This window comes from Calypte anna, chromosome 10, assembly GCF_003957555.1.
Source record: "Calypte anna isolate BGI_N300 chromosome 10, bCalAnn1_v1.p, whole genome shotgun sequence".
Classification (NCBI taxonomy): Eukaryota; Metazoa; Chordata; class Aves; order Apodiformes; family Trochilidae; genus Calypte; species Calypte anna.
Window position 1 is genome coordinate 12,265,623 of NC_044256.1, and position 16,952 is coordinate 12,282,574.

The window sequence follows — 16,952 nt, forward strand, 5'->3', positions numbered from 1 at the left end:
TATGCTGAAGGAGTACAATTATTCTGTTAAATTTCCCGTAGAAAGATACTCAGTACTGGAAAGTGCTGCGTGACTTACGACATGTCTCAGTTCATCTGTCCCAGGAGCCATCCGTTGTATGTACACATCTGCTTCTGTACACCCACACAGGATGGGAAGATATTCCTCCACAGGAAGGTCTTCCGTTCCCTCAGTATGCAGGTGGTATGTTTTGGCAAATCACATATTGTGGATGTGGTAGCCAAGTTCCCAGATTAATGAACACGTAGTAAAGCAATTCACTCAACTTCAGCTGTCTGAATGAGAATACAAGATGGGTGACTAGGGATATAATCACATGGCCTATCTTTCAATGTTTCTTCTGTGATATGTCTTTAAAACACTTTTAAACACTGCTACTGGTTGCATTTGAAATCTAAACAGCTAGAGGGTTAAATATGGTATGTGAGTGAGATCAGTCACAATGAAGACACTTGGTGCAAATTGCCGCTTTGGCAGTTTAAGAGGGTTTCATACTTTTAAAAATTCCAAAACACTAGGCAATGTCTTGCCTCTGAATGACAGTTTTCTTCTGTATTTCCCATCCTTCACCCTTTTTCTGTTGTCCTGTTCACTGAATATCTTTCTGTAATCACCTAGATAATTTTAAAGCTGCTTAATGAAATTTCTCTGCTGGTCATGTTGTAGTTGTAGTTGTAGTTGTAGTGCTGAAACCATCATGTCTCGAGCAGGCATCCTGTTCCCAATTAGCAGTTTCTATTTTCATTTCATGCCTGACTTGCTCAGCTGTGTCTTTTAACATTTCAGTAATTCCAGTTCATTCGGAGGATTTATTCCATTCTTTCCAGCAGCAGATCTTGTGTTTATCTTTTCTCACCTCACTAAGAGCCCTTTCCCCTTCACCATATCAGTCCTCCAGCATTACTGTACACATCATGTAGAAGAACAAAAATGAGTCATTAAACTAATGGCCATTATTCTTAACAGTTGTCAGTGAACAGATGCTTGCAGTGCCTGTCACGTGAGCTTTTAATTGCTCTGCTTTTTTTTTTTTTACAACTAAAGCACAGTTATCAAAGGAGTGGCTTACTGGTAAGTGTACATGTGAAATATTGGCAGTTAATGCTAGTAGATGGATTGTGGCCAGGAAATGGACAGTCTCTAGACTAATGTTGTGTCCTCTTTCATATTTAGTCTTTTCTAATGTGGAGACTTCAGTGGTTTTTTTCAGGGTGTTTCTGTTGCATTATTTGGACTGAAGGGATAGTTAAGCTGACATTTATATGTCTAAATTAAATATGTAACAGTGTGGATGTGTGCTTGGAGAAGTGAGTTTCAGTGTTTGAACAGTGAGCATTGGTCTGGGAAGTCTTGTCAGCAGCAGATCAGGTGGAAATGACCAAGATAGTAGAAGTCAATGGTAATAATCTCAAAGTGGTAGGATGACAACAACAGAGATGCTAATAACATAAAGGTAGTATCTTAGGAAAAAATGGCTTGCTAGGAAGTAGCATGCTTTACCTGATGGTTGGCATAGAAGTATTCTTGACATCAGGAGAGCATGAAGAGCTTAAAAACTTCTGAGTACTTGCAAAAATGCATTTGAGACTTTGAGGCTGGGTTCTGTGAACAGTTTCTTTCAGGAATTTCTCTTTAAAATTGTGCTGAAACAGGTGTGCACATGTGGAGGGCACTTGGCTGAAAGGCATTCACCTCATGTGCCTTATTAATAGCCTTAAACCAACATTCCTACAGCAGAGCCATGACCATTTAACTGCTTCCTTGTTGTGAAAATGTGCCTGAGAGTCAGTATGCTAGACTGCTCAGTCCATAAACCCTGCAAAGAGACTTCCTGCAACAGAGAAAGAAGAGTAGATGAACTGGGTTAATATCACTAAAATTATCAGAAGTGGTGGAAAACTAAGAGTGGAAAAAATATTTTCCTCACCATGTGTTGGAGGCATTCACATGCTGAAGTGTTGTAAATCATGGTAGCCTGAGAGTCAACATCTGGCTCTGGCATTCTCTACAGTCAAATTTATTTCAGGTGAGAAGGGATTCATCAGCTAGAGGTAGCACAGAGAACCATTTTGATTATTTACACTCTTATTCAGGGTGGTCTGTAGCAATAACACCCCTGCCCTCCCTGCCCCTCTCCGAAGATGTGTTGAGAAGATTGTAGCAGATGCTCTCCAGGCTCTGCTGGAATAGGTGGATGAGGAGCAGTGTTAGCCCAAGCTCTCCTCTTCCATGGGACAATAGTATCAGAAGTTTTTTTGTTGTTTGTTGATGCTGCTCGTCTACTGCACACCAACTTTCCCATCGTGTCTGAGGAAAAAAAGAAAATAATTTCTGATAAGGAACGCTAATATAACACAAAAAAACCCTACAGGCCCACCCAAAAGCCTAGATCAGAAGCCAGGCAAGTTCAGACCAAATATATGTAGAATTTTAGCAATCAAGATAATTAAATGGGGATATAATCTACATACTAGGTATGTTTTCTTTTCCTTGATACACTCTAAAGTGAATCGTTTAAAAAAATGTGCTTCCTATTTTAAAAAGAATTGATGAAATTAAGGCAGCAATTACCTCACCCATTTCTGAGACCTGTGTAGTGTGGGTCGTATCGGTGCCACCGGAACGTGCAGGAGAAGTTCTGGCGCCACTGAGGTCACTTCTCCATTGACTGCAGCAATTTCACTCCCTTAATCTGTACCTTCCCAAAGCCTTTACACAGCCTTATCTACATATATGCTTTGTGGAATTCACTGAAGTGGGTCAGCAAACACGGCGGATCAATAGATTGTTCTTGTGTCTTGGTGTTATTTTAGGCTTAGTTATTTTAGTATAGCTGGGTGACCTTTGTGTGTGACATAAGTGTATTATTTGTTAGAGGGATATTTATAGATCTGACAGGAGACTGATTTGATTCTTCTTGGAAGAGTAATATTGCAACCTTATTCTTTAGATTACTGGATTATATCTGTTTATATGGTGTTCGCAGGATTCTCTGAGGGTCTCATTTAGTGAGACATTGTGTGAAGGAAGATGTTGACTGTCAGAAACTTTCTAGCTTTCTAATCTATCAAAATTGTTCAATTACATGCTCTTTTTGTTCTCCTGCTTGACTTTTGGGCTGTTTACTCTTCAAAATAATTTCACTGAAGGTTCATTTTCTTATTGAGAAATTATTCCAGTTCATGGTGGCTGAGAGTTTGCCTGTTTCCAGGTCTGTCCGTGCTATGAGAATTTGTAGTCATTTACAGTAGCAGAGGAATTCCATACATTTCCTCTACCTCTTCAGTCATGATAAATACCATAATGTTGCTGATGACAACATTGCATAAACACTGAGCAATGAAGAAAATTACTAGTGCTAGGGTAGGCTTTTTCTGGGGCTGAATACTTGCCCATTTACCCCTGCAGCCTGAATAAGATGTGATGAGACTGAGGGCAATGAAAGGGATGGCAATGCCCAGCAGTATGTGATTAAAGAGTCACTGTTCAGCTTTCCCCCATAACTTCTCTGTTTATAATCATACCTGTGAACATCTTTAATATCAAGATCTTCAGTATTCAGCTCTGAAGCACGTAAGAGTTGACAATTTTTTTTCTTTCCCCTAAGTGCCATGGTTTTAATACCATTCCATTGCCCCACACATTTCCTTTCTTTGTTTTTTCATTCTGCAAAAGGAATTCTCTTAAAAATCTGGATCTGCCACTACTTTTAGCAGGTGTTTGGTGTTAAAGTGCCGAAGTTTTTTCCCTTATGCAGCTTATGGATGAGAATTTCACTGCCCTTAGGCACAATTTCATCTGAAGTATATGAAAAGCATGTTACCATGTCAGTTCAAATTATATCACTATTTAAGAAAAAAACTCAAAAGGAAATGAAATGCAAATAATCACACTAACATAACATTAATAACATTAAGGTTGTAATTTCAATTAAAAAGAATTGGGAAAATCTGAGTCAGGAGTCCCATGTCATTCTTAGCCAGACTCCCCTGAGAGCAGCCATTGTAAAATGAGCATAATGACAATATCAAGTCATATGAGATCTCTTGATGATTAGTATATATATAGTATATAAGAAAGAAGTGTATTTTCTAATTCTGTATAAATACTGTATAGGAACTAAGTATTGTGTAAAGTCTTGTATCTTATTTTCTCTTATCATTAGCTTAGTTGTCTGATAATGGCTAGCAATGGTTTTGTGTTTGTTTTTTTTTTTTTTTTTGCAATACCTAACAATGTGTTAGGTCCCATTTTGTTCACGTATAAATATGTGAATTGGAGTTGTCTTCTTTGGTGTGTTTAAAATGTCATGTAGAAACTTGGGTCATCTAGCTGAGGATATTGTTCATTAAATCCTGAAGTCACATCAGAGGGGGCATATCACTGTGGCCAAATGAATAAAAAGGGTGTTTTGCAAGTGCTGTGCAGAATGGCTTACAAAATGGTGCCATCAGGTTTCCACTGCCCCAAAATCCTAGCTTTATATTAGTTTTTAGGAGACTGCCTGTTTAGATGCAACTCTTGGTTACCTGAGAGCATTGGCACTTTTTTGTGTCCTTTCTTTAACATTATTAAAGCAGTTATCCAGTCTGGTTAGTGGGGTCGTGGATGAGAAGGAAATAATTGATTAAAAGAGGATGAGGTTGCCTTTGCAAACCTATTGGGTTTTATCTGCCTCACTAGTAGAGGATTAGACACCTGCAGCCCATTCCTTGCTGCAGGCTCTCATTCATCTTACGTGGCCTACAATAATAAACTTTTTTGTTTTGTTATTATTGAATAATCCTGAGGTCTGTAGTAATGCCTGACCTTCCACAGCTGCTAACATCTTCCTTACTTCTCTATGATAGAGACTCTTGGTGCTTAAGGAAAGAATCACATTATGTCCTTTCTCATTTAATTTTTTCTTTCTTTTGCTTCTTAAGCAATGTGAATCTTCATGCAGTGCATGTATTAAGTCGTTGGCCTTCATAATTCCACTGCATCTGACAGGAATTCTACATATCCTTGAACTGTGCTACTCATCTTTTGTAAATGAATTGTCTTTTTCTCAAAGATTACTTCCAGTCTCCTCCAGTATTTTACAGTTGTATCCATAGATAAGTGAAAAAAGATTGTCTATTTTTTTCTTGCAAATGAGTCTGTCTAGTTGTTGGTAGCTTCTCACCTAAGGGGAGGGGGGGAGTTTCATCACATGGTATTCATGATAAAGGACACTTTAACAAAGCTTTACAAAAATATTGCAGATTATCCTGGTTCCTTGTCTAAGGATGCTGACTGTACTTTGTTAGCATATTTTTTTCTATGGAGATCATAACGATTTGGGCTTAAATCAGACAGGTCTGAAATCTGTGTTTAACTACTTAGCTAATAACTTTGAATGTGCTAGTTTAGAAGTTGGGCTTGAGTATATTAAGGGCCTTTTTTAACCTAAATGATTCTATGGTCCTAATGGAGAGAGTGCACCATGGAAAAAAAAAATCCTTGAGTCACACTTGAGTTCTTTCTCTGGAAGAAATTTTGGCTTAGTCTTTCAGATTATCTTGTCATCTCACTTGTAAGCTTCCTGATGAAATCAGACAGTCATGTTCAGTGTTTCAAGATTTTTTAATGAAGAAATGCTTGACTTTAATCAGTGGAGCCCAGTTTTCTTTTTTCTTTTTTTTTTTTTTTTTTTTTTTAGAAGAAATTACATTTATAGTTTACTTCTGGTTTAAAAAGTTGGCCTCTTAGCTTAATATTAATAATTAAACAATTGGCTTGGTTTCTAGAAATGCTGAGCTGCTGGCAGCTTCTGTGGAAACTCAGTTCACTTGCGAGTTCTTTAAATGCTTCAGAGTGTCTAGCAGTAGGAAGATATTTTTGTAAATTTTGGCCATGACAAAGGCTAATCTGGGTCTTACTAGATATTTATTCATAAAGATTGCTTGCACTGGCGTTATCTGAAGTTCTGCACTGTTAATGTGACTTTGTTTATCTGCTAACATGCTTCTTCATGTTGTAATGAGACTGGAGTGCCATGCTCTAGCTAACATTGTTGTACTGGAGTCCTTGAAAACCCATCAAGCTGAACTGCTACTTAGCTGGTATATTACTTCCCTGGGGCATAAATCATATGCTGCAGCAGCTTAGTAGACAGATATTTAACTTGAATTCAATTGGAAGGCACACATTTTGGTATATGTTTGGACTTGCCATACATATTAATCTGAAAAACATGTTTTTACAAATCATTAAGAGTGCAGATAGTTTTTCTCACTTGATCTACCCTTACCATCTTTTTCCCTAAAACAGGGATTTTTGAAAACCTACCCTCTCAGAACCCTGCCTAATTTTCCCCTTCCAACAAGAATGAATACAAGAGCCACAAAATCATTGGAAGCAAATGGCACTCCCTGTGCTGGTCTTTTTTCCTAGAATTACCTTGGGGAGGATAATGCAGTTGTGCATAATTATAAAGCTCTTGGTAATTGTACCTTATTATTCTTTTTAAAAATCGGGTATTAAGGCAGTTTCAGGTAATGTGGTCATCTTTGGTATTTAAAATAGGTAAAACAGAAGTCTTCATTTTCCTTGTTGCACAAAACAGTTTTTTCTCATTATATTTATAATGTTAGCAAGCATGTGGGCTTACTTAGGGAATAATTGACTTAGGTCTAGGTAATGCTGATTTACTTTAAGAAATATAAGGCTACAGTTTTCATTTTTCTCTTAATGTGGTTCTGGATGCCAAGAAACTCTAAAATTAAAAATTCCTCTGTACCTGAATTTAGTGCTTTATTTTAATTATCTTCAAGTCATTTCTTCGAGACATTCCTTTTTTTTTTTTTTTTTTTTTTTAAATCTCTCATCTTCTTGACCTTCACAGCTCAGACTTAGCAGAAAGCTCATTTTCTAAAGCTGCTGCTGTTTATATATAAATATGGAACAATTATGTTCCAGTCTCCTGATGGTCAAGATTAAATAGAATAGTGACATGTTATTCTGAGGTTTAATTGAACTGTTTCATAGTCTTTATATCAAATGACCACTAAGAACTATAACTAAACTACATTTCTTGACTTACCTGAAACTACTGCCCTTAGATGAAACTCTTAATCTTAAACCTTGGAAGAAATGACCAGTGATTAGTTATTTTTAGTCAAAGGGAAACTACATTTTAGTTAGATTTGATAACTGCAAGTGACTAGGGTGGCAATGCTTAATATGAACCCTAGGTATCAAGGAAAAAGAGCAGTCTAAGTGGCTTGTGTTGCATACCAGTTTCAGAGTGTACTTACAGGATTTGTTTTGGGTCAAGCTGAACCAGATGTGGACCAGCAGCAGACCTACAGTGCTCCAGTCTCTAAGAGATACCCAGTCCATGGGGCTGACAAGAACTGGTTAAATAAGAAGCCCCTCTCCTTCAAATATACCTTTGGTCCTGCACACCACTTGTATCTGCAAATTTAATCTGCCTCAGACATGCTTCTCTCTGATGTCAATACTGGCTGCCAAGCACTCAGTAATCATTCCTCTTACAGTAATAAAATAAATTATTAAATCCCCAAATCCAGCAGCTTCAGCTCAGACAGGTGCTTCTAGTCAGGGTAGTATAGGGCAGAGTGACATTAAACAGCATTAAAAATGATAAAATTCAGTTCTCATTGGGGTAGATGTAAAAACCAGAGGCTTGGATATGAACTAATAATTTTGTTTTCTGCAATTGCAAATGGAAGAGGAATTTAATTTTTAAGCACTCAGATGAGGAGTGATGGGTATGATGAAGCAATCCCAACCTGATCTCAAAGCTCAGAGGATAAGCGTTTGAATAAGAACAGTGGCATTTTACACTTTCCAGAACGTGGGTATGTTATCTGCTTACCATGATACCTTTTCTTGATCACAAAGGTAGAATGATGTACTGGAGACCTTCGTTTTTTAGTTTATGCCTAATAAGTTACATGGTCAGATTAACTGATACCGAGAGATTTTCAAACTCTTTCTTTTCAGCTTTTCAATTTTTTTGTCAGTACAGTGGCACACAATTCTTTGGTACCTGATATATTAATTTCAATGCATTTTATGCAGTTATTGCTATTGTATCTGGTTTGTCTACTTTGTCACCTTGTACTGTCTTCATATTCTTAAGAATATAAGAAAGGCTGATGTAAAATGTCCTTTCTAAATCTTAAGTGTACATCTAATTTGACATCTTTAACTTAAAGATATTAATATTAAACCGGCCATTAAACAAGACTTAAAAGACTAACATGAAGTGTAATTGTGTTCTTAAACTTGCATTTGCAGTCTTTAGTTTAAAGCATTAATTTGTTAGATAAGCTACGTCCTTCAGAGGTGATCCCAAATATACCATAAACCCACAGACTGCTGAAATTTGAATTATGTTTAAGCAAAAGTGCCCACAGAAATATAAAAACCTCACAAGGACGTCGGTAGCTTCCTCAGTGGGGAATAAAGTGGACTGAGCAGAAACAGTACTTTTTGTGTTCAGTGCTAGATGGGAATGAAAGTGCATTGGACTCATGCAGTTTATTTAAGGGACTTATTTCCTAGAGGTAAAAAAAGGTTTTTCTGCTACTCTGCGGTGATTCAAGGGCATTCTTAGAGCATTTGCAGCTCTGAATTATTTTTTAAATTAACTTCTTGATTTGAGTTGTTTATAAGCTCTATTTCCTTGGCTTCCATATTGGTTTGCCATCACAACTCATAATGTGTTCTTAGATTTTTATTTATATGTTTTATATGCATTCTTCCTTACTTTAGTTACACTGGGTAGGTAGCTGTACCTTTTGCTGTGGTTAGCAGATCAGTTTCCACTGTAACCTCCTGTGTAACCTTATAAAACATTCATCTTTTATATTGAATTTTTCCATGCTTGGAAGCCAGACTTTGCTTGCCTTAATCTAGCAAGCATTCTTCTGCTTCTCCAGTAGCAAGCTGCTCATTAGCTTTTAATATGAAAATTGAATGTGTGTGAGAAGCCCTTTGTTTCTCACATCACATTTATTAAACTGTTATTTCAGCTTCAAATGTTGGCATCTTTTATATTCAGAGCATAATACTGATGAATGTCCAAAGACTTTAAATTTTAACTCTTGGTCTTATAAAGATGAGAAACACAAGCGAGTTAATCACTACATATCTTAATGATAAATTTGTTTATAGGAAATTAAGCAACATGTGACATATATATTTATGTAAGAAGTGCAGTGGAGTAATCTGGATTCTCTTTTGTCCATCAATGAGGCAACTTTTTCAGAAATTTTATTATAAATTACTAGCACGTAACATTATTCTTTTCTGAAGTATTTTACAAATATAAACTAAACCTTACAGCACATCATTAATACAGATCTGTTGGTGTTGTAGTTGTCAGTCACCTGGGGAAACTGAGGTGGACATGTTAAGTACTTTAACCCAGGCCACTGGAGGTTTAGAACACATCTCTCTTACATGTTAGTGCTGTGTTGAAATCATGGGATTACATCATTGCCATATTCCCTCACATAGGATCTATTGATAGCCCATTGAAATTATAGGGGGAAAAATGCCAGATTATGTCAGCCAGTTTCATGTCTGGGTTATGCTTAACATGTCAAGGCTTGCATCATCTGCAGCCAGCTTGGATTCAGCATGAAGCATAACTGTGGACCTCTCTCAGTTGCTTTATGGGGAAACTATTGTTATCAAATGTAGATTTATTCTCCATATTTTATGATTCTGCTGAAATAAATTCACTTGGCTAAAACGTGCAAGTGAGAGCACTGCTATAATAGGCTTAAAGAGATGCCATGATAACATGATGTAAACATGATTTAGTCTTATAGCAGGCCTGATGAATACATCCTCTTTAAAATCGTGCTCAGTCTTGCATGCTGAAATACAACCTTTTACCCTAGTCTAGGCACGCCCTTTGCAAGCTATTTCTAGTTTGTATCAAGATTGCTTGATTTTAAACAAGTATTTAAATTTAATACTGTCAATAGTGACAGGGTTTACAGCTGCAGCTGACAACTTCTTTGCAGGACAGAGTAAGCAAATCAATGTAAGGTTCTCCAGACCCATACTGCAAATGACATATCTGCTTTTTATGAGATAAGTTGCAAGGTTCAGAAAGTGAACTCCCTGCAAGAGAGAAACTGCAGAAGGTCTTGCCTTCCTTTCCCACAATAAAGTGATTAAATGATGTGGATTATTTTGAAATCTCAATTTATCTGGCACTGAGATTACACACCTACATTTGGTACAGTTCTTGCCAAGTCTGGAAACATGTTGATGGCAACGGCTAGCTTTTATGTAAAATGACTATGAATATGTCAAAATATAACAAAAAGTTCAATTAAACCCTATTTACTAAGCTGACTCATTGGGAAATGTCCAACAGTAACCTGTATGTTTTAGGCCCTGTTTTTTCCCTGTAAGATTTCAACCTCCTGGAAGGAAATTTTCATCTTCTTTCCCCTTCCACTTTCCCCATACTACATCTGGACTCAATATTCTGCATTCAGAAAGTGATTGTTTATTTTCTGTAGTATGCAAAGCACTTTGCCTCTTGGATAGAGACAATACAGTAGGAATAAGGACACAAGTGTCTGTGCAGTACATTTGCTGTGTCTCTGGAATGCTTTAGACCTACAATGCAATGACAGGGTGTTCACGCAGTGTGTGGGTGAACACATTAAAGGTGTGTTACAGTTATTGAACATCCATAGATCAGTTAAGCAAAAGCCATTTGTTTAATAAGGGCCCAGGTGCCAGACAGCCCAGTTGGAGGTACTGACTGATGAGGATTATCTGTAGCTTGAATTGGCCCCTTCTTCCTCTCCAAGTCAGTTCTCAAATGCTCTTCACCAATTTTGAACAATGTAAGGAATTTACATGGACCACTGCATGGTGTATGCTCCAGTCTATCCCTGATCCCTTTCATTTTCTTAATATTTTCCTGCTTTGAGGAGGCTGGACTAGATGGGCTTTCAAGATGTCTTTGAAGCAGGATTATTCTATGTTTCTATATTTTTGGTATCTTTCTGTAAGAATAGATAAACTATATTCAATCAAAGGTTGATTATCTGCAGCAGCCAGTAGCTGTCCAGGGAAGTGTATAAGAAAAACGAAAGTACAGCTTGATGTTGCTGTTCCAGTGAGGTTTTTGGAGTGTATTTCAGCAGTGGTGGTTGATAAGGCAGAAATGGCATCTTTATGTCTAATGGATGATTCTGCTATTGAGGCATTTTGTTCGGTTTTAGACTCCACAAGCATTTGGCATATCCTTGTCACAGACCTCTGCAGCGAAGTATCCACCCAGAAATTCTGAGCCTGAAAACACATTACTTCCCTTCCCCCCCCCAGAAATTCATGTCTGGTCTTTGTAATTATATGCCTAGAGTTTTTTAAAATTTGACTTGTGTTTGTAGTAGCTGTAATGTGACCTCTCTGAATCTCTTACAGACAAGAGCAGAGCAGTCCCAAGGTGCATACTTCTTGCCTGAGTTTGCACTTTCTCCACAGGGGAGTTTTCTTGAGGACACCACGGGGGAACAATTCCTCACTTACCGATATGATGACCAGGTCAGTACCCTATGTGAAAATGATACAGACTGTCACGTTTATGAAGCTCTGAGGTGTACATTGCTGTGAAACAAATGAGGAAACAAAGAGAGCATTGTGTTTTGAAGACATATCAAATTTAAAACAAAGTGAATGATAATATGCTAAACAAAATGAAAATTCAGACAGTTGTAGAAACAGTAGCTCAAAACCACTTGCAGAAAACAGTAACAGGATGTAGTGGAGACTGAAACAAAGTTTCATTAATAGTGAAATTAATGAAATTAATGTTTTGTGAGGTTTCAGAAGGTAATGTTGAGTGAATTATAAACAAATGAGAAGTATAATAATGGATGAAGCAGAATGTTTAGAAAGCAACAAATTATGTATTGTAGTCAAAGATCTTTAATGCTTTCTCCAGATCCACAGAAATATTGTTAGACATGGAACATAGATATGAATTTAAAGAAAGCAACATGAAAGAAGTGCTGTTAATCTTGGCAAAAGCTCTAAAGTAAGCCTAGGAAATGTGTGGCATGCTGTGGGAATTGACTCATAACACAATGTGTTCCAGAAGTCAATTAAACTTTGCATCAAAACTGTCTAAATTACATTCATAGACACTTACAGTACATTTCTTATTGTAAGTGGAGGGAATTTCTTAGGAAACACTCCCTGTAAAAATACAAGAAGAGCCAAACTTGCCCTGCAGTCATAAGGTATGTTTTTGTCAAGTGATTGGCAGTTTATTTTGAAAGATAGTCTCTTTGTAGGAGTTACTTTGAGAAAAAAAAGTTTGCTCATCACTACTCTAAAGAGAAAAGAGAATGAGATGAGTTTATTAAAGCTTTAGACTGAATATCTCTTCAGGAGGACAAAAAGAAGCAGAAAATATATAGTAGAAAATATGTTAAAGTATTGTAAATTACTTTAGTTTTGAGTATGTTTACAATAAGTAATATGTTTGCTACCCTAGAGGATCTTGATTATTGATAGAGAAGGTATTTAGATAAGATATCCCCTGGACCAATTATATGAGAAAGCAATAACTTACAGGACAGTAAAATGCAACTGCTACTCAGGCTGCATGGAATGCCTGTAGCTGAAAACCTCTATAAAGGTTATACATTTTGATCAAAAGAGCTTGCATTAAATGAAGAACCTTTTAGAGAAGATAAATCAAATATAGCAGAGGGATAGTCTGAGTCTTTAAATAGACGGAACTACGTGGGTAGCACATCTGCTTAAAAGCCAAGATGAACTCCCTCAGAATACCCCTGAACTACCATCACACTTTGTACAGAAGCTAGTTCCAAGCATAATTCCATGTGATGGAAGGTTTTCCATTAATTCCATTGGGATCTGAGTTGGATTGGGGATATGATCAGCTTCCTTTCTTTCACAAATGTGCTCTGGCTTTCAATGCTGCTCTTCCCAGACACTTAATAAGCAGTGTGAAATTAGTTTGAATTCTTGAAAGTGAAAATTGTGCTAAAACACCAGGACATTGAAAACCAACTATATTTGAAGGAGTTTATTTAAAAAGGAATTTCAGTCCTTAAAAGTGTTATTTACTTAAAAATATTAATACATTGAATTCAGATGGGAACTGATCTAGATCCTTAGTTTACTTTCTTGGGAACTGACCAAGAATCCTTTAGGAAATAGATTATTCTCTTTAGCTTTCTAGGTCTTTAATAGATTGTAATAATGTGCAGTTAAAATTTACTTACTTGTTTTGCTAAAATTTTCATACGAATCTCACATTTATCATGTTGTCAAACTGAACTAGGAAGCCTGGATTTTTCTTGTTCTGTGTTTCATTCTGCTCTTTCATATGACATTTACTGTGTAAACAGAGGAAAGTCTTAAACCAGAGGATGAACATCCTTCATCAGATAATTTCCTGAATTTTTGTAAGCTTGTATGGATGGGCTTGATGTGTCGTAGATGTGATAAAGATATGCAGGAGAGGACATTACACACTGAGAGGACATTATTAATTACCCAGTGTGTCCAAGGTGGATACTGAATCACTACAGGAAGTTTACCACATAATTAAAAAAAAAAAAAAATACAAACAACAACAAAACACAGTAGGATCTTCTCACACACCTTAATTAAATTTCAGCAATTCACTTTCTATACTGCCCTGCCCTGAGGGAGTGCTGGTCTGTGGGAAATCCTTCATTTCCTGAACACCAATATCATCCTGTGGCCATCCCTACAGACTACTAGTGTTCCTGTACATCCTCAGTTACACTAATTCAGTTGAAAACTGGAAAAATGAAATAACCTGATGCATTTCACCCCAACAAAATAAGAGATCTGTCTTACCTGAACTGTTGTGAAGATCATACCTCTGTTTTTATGGAAGAGAGCAGAATATATAGAATGAATAAGAGGCTCCTAAGGCAGTGGGTCAGGAGGGTGGGTCACAACCTCTGTTCTTTTGTCTAGCCAACAAGATATTTCCACTTTGCAGGGAAAGTGACCCTTCTCTATCTTCTGAAGTGTTCCCTTCCCCCTTGCACTATTCCTCATATCCAGGCAAATAAAATTTCCAGTTTGTTGGGATAAATCAGTATTATTCTTAATGCAGCATCATCGGCAGCATCATGATCCAGGATTAGTTTTCTTACATCCTCCAAACACAGGAATGTTTCGAAGGGGTTTTCTTTGGCTGTTGTGTGTGATATTTTTCAAGGACAGAGCCAGTTTAATCAGGATCATTCATTCCTTTGTTAGTGAGTAATCTCAGTAAAACAGAACTAGCTGTTACTTAAATATTCAAAAGTATTTGCTATCTGAAGAGACGAGCTTACAGTTTGAAATGGAAGATGAGTAAATATTAATGGGAACACACTGTACTTTGTTTTAGCCTAGCAAAATTACATATGGATTCATGCTGTACATGCAAGATAGTACATTTTGTTCTGGTTTAATCTGGCACGACTGCTCTCATTTTTGTACAGGATTGCACTAAGCCCTTTGCATATTCAGTTGCTATGTGTGTACTTACGAATTACATGCAGATGAAATTCTTTGGCTAGACATTTTCAAAGATCTGTCAATATATCTTTTCACCCCTTCTATGACTACAGAAGAAAATACCTTATGGGACCTGATGAGATACTACCACCTTTATTTCTTTAACAGGATAATACTTTAAAGTTTTGAAACTTAGTGCTTTGTTTTCAGTAAAAAATGAAAAAGTGGTTCAGAGCAAGTACTTCTGGGGACTCCTAAAGAATAGAAACATAGAAGTATTTATATTGAGCATTTTCTTATAGTTACTGCATTGTTCACCAAGCTATTTCTTGCAACAGTGAACTGTATACTGAATTTTAAAAATTCTATTGAGTCAATGTTATTTAAATCTAGCCCAGTACCAGATTTTGATGCGTAGCCAAAGGCTTCATTTGCCATTTGAAATTTGAGGCAGGAAACAGTATGCCCCTCTCCTATCATTCTTGCTTGAGTTGTAAAAGAAATATATAAGTAATGTCCTTCCCCCCAGCTTTGAGATATGAGTTGAACTTTGCTGTAAGGAAAAGTTTCCTAGTTTTATTTCTGATTTATTTTGGCTTTTCACCTTTTAATCTAGTAAAAGGAATTTTTTTCTTTTCCAGAATACTAGTAGTACTGGAAAGCTTTCTTGCAGAAATAAAATGTTCCTGTTTTCTGACACTTAAGGTACTGGTTCCAAGTATTAAAACCATTCCATATGACAGACCACCAACAAGGACAGCAGTGAAAGCTTGGTTGGGCTGAATGTTTGAAGTACCTTTCTACTTTGATTGGCTGGCTGAAAGAGAGAGCTCTTGGGGAGGGGAAGAGAAACAAAAAATAAGAGGTTATCTTATTTGAAGTGAAAGAATGTTTGCTTGAGCAGCTAGCTTTCCAACTGACTTTGCTTCTTCTAAGTTTTATGATCTTTACCAAATGCGAACAAGGATGCTCTGATTCCAGAATTAGATATGTACCACTAAGTATCCAATCTTGGCAAGAAAGTGTAGTGTTTCTGAACAAATACTTTGTTTTTAAAATGGACTCAGGGAGAGTGGTAAATATTATCTTGAAATGACCTGCCAAGCAATTAAAATAATGAAAATCAGCACCTTTAGACTTGAGTGGTTAGATGCATGAGGTGAGGTACCAACTAGTGAGTCTGTTTTCAACTAGATATGGAAGTTGTAAATCCCCAGGCTGAGGCTGGTGCAGTTCTTTGATACAACGAGTCTGGTTTTGGGTTTGCTAGAAAAATCTTCTATAAACTGAATGCCAGAAGTGGGAGAGTAAATATTCTGATATATCCTTCATCCTCCACAGAGAGAAATACCTTGGCTTGGGTTTTGGGGGTTGTTTTGGTTTTTTGTGGGGTTTTGTTTTTTTTTTTTGGTTGGTTGGTTTTGTTTGTTTTTTGCTGGGCTTTTTTGTTGGTTTGGTGTGGGTTTTTTTGTTTGTTTGTTTGTTTTTCTGGAGGGCGTATAAGATGATTGCCACCCTCCCTGTCTGCCTGTGGAATGGGATGTAAGACCTTGCCTGATCTTGGGTATCAGCTGCTTGCCAGCTTCTTTCCCCAGTCTGAGCGTTTTTATTCCATTGCCAGCTGGTTTGCATGTAAATCACCAGTGAAAAGCACCTAGAAACTTTTGGTCTTGGAGATGAAGCATGTAAGGGACAAACTTACTTCAAATTAACACAGCAGTGAAAATAAGCTCTAATCCTGAGAGGGGAATGAGATTTGTAGTTAGTGTCATGCCTGCTACCTGAGTACATAAAACTCTAGCACAGTCCTTTTGAGAAGGGGCCAGAAAAATGCATTACACCATGACATGACATTTTTGTTGGTACCTTGAAGACCTATTCAGAACTATTAAAAACAATTAACACCTTGAATCTCAACATCCAGCTCTTCATTTAAAGATGCTTCTTGGGATGAAACAAGGTGCTCGCAAGGGGGCATAAACTTTTCCAGGTAATTTTCTACAATACAAGCCTTGCACCTAGAGACACCACTGGTGGTTTCATTTCTCTATTCTGAGTGAGCTGATGGACTTTGTTTTGTCTAAGGACAATACTTTGCTACCTGAAATTCAGTATTATGTTAGAAATATCCCTCTTCAGCTAAAAGACTGACCTTGCAGTCTGTATTACACCAGTGTTCTGATACTGGAATAGTAAAAATTCTTGACTTGAATCCTGCCATTAGTTAAATTCTCTTCGCTGTGACATCTTGTGTGAGTAAAAAACTAAGGTTAGGTTTGTGGCACTTTGTACTAAACCTACAGGTGTTAATAAGGAGTTGTAAATCATGTTCAAAGAGTTGAGTGTCATGCTTTTGTGACAATAAAATGCATCATTTGGTGCTTTTGTGG

At 37.0% G+C, this 16,952-nt stretch overlaps 1 protein-coding gene across 2 annotated transcripts in view; it reads left to right on the forward strand.

Moving 5' to 3' along the window:
* The window catches only part of ADAMTSL3 (ADAMTS like 3), a 177,415-nt gene that overhangs the window by 16,820 nt on the left and 143,643 nt on the right, over positions 1 to 16,952 (forward strand). For both annotated transcript variants that reach the window (XM_030456756.1, XM_030456757.1), the window contains exon 3: positions 11,473 to 11,592. In XM_030456756.1, the coding sequence (XP_030312616.1) occupies positions 11,473 to 11,592 (120 nt within the window). The remainder of the gene's footprint in view (positions 1 to 11,472; positions 11,593 to 16,952) is intronic.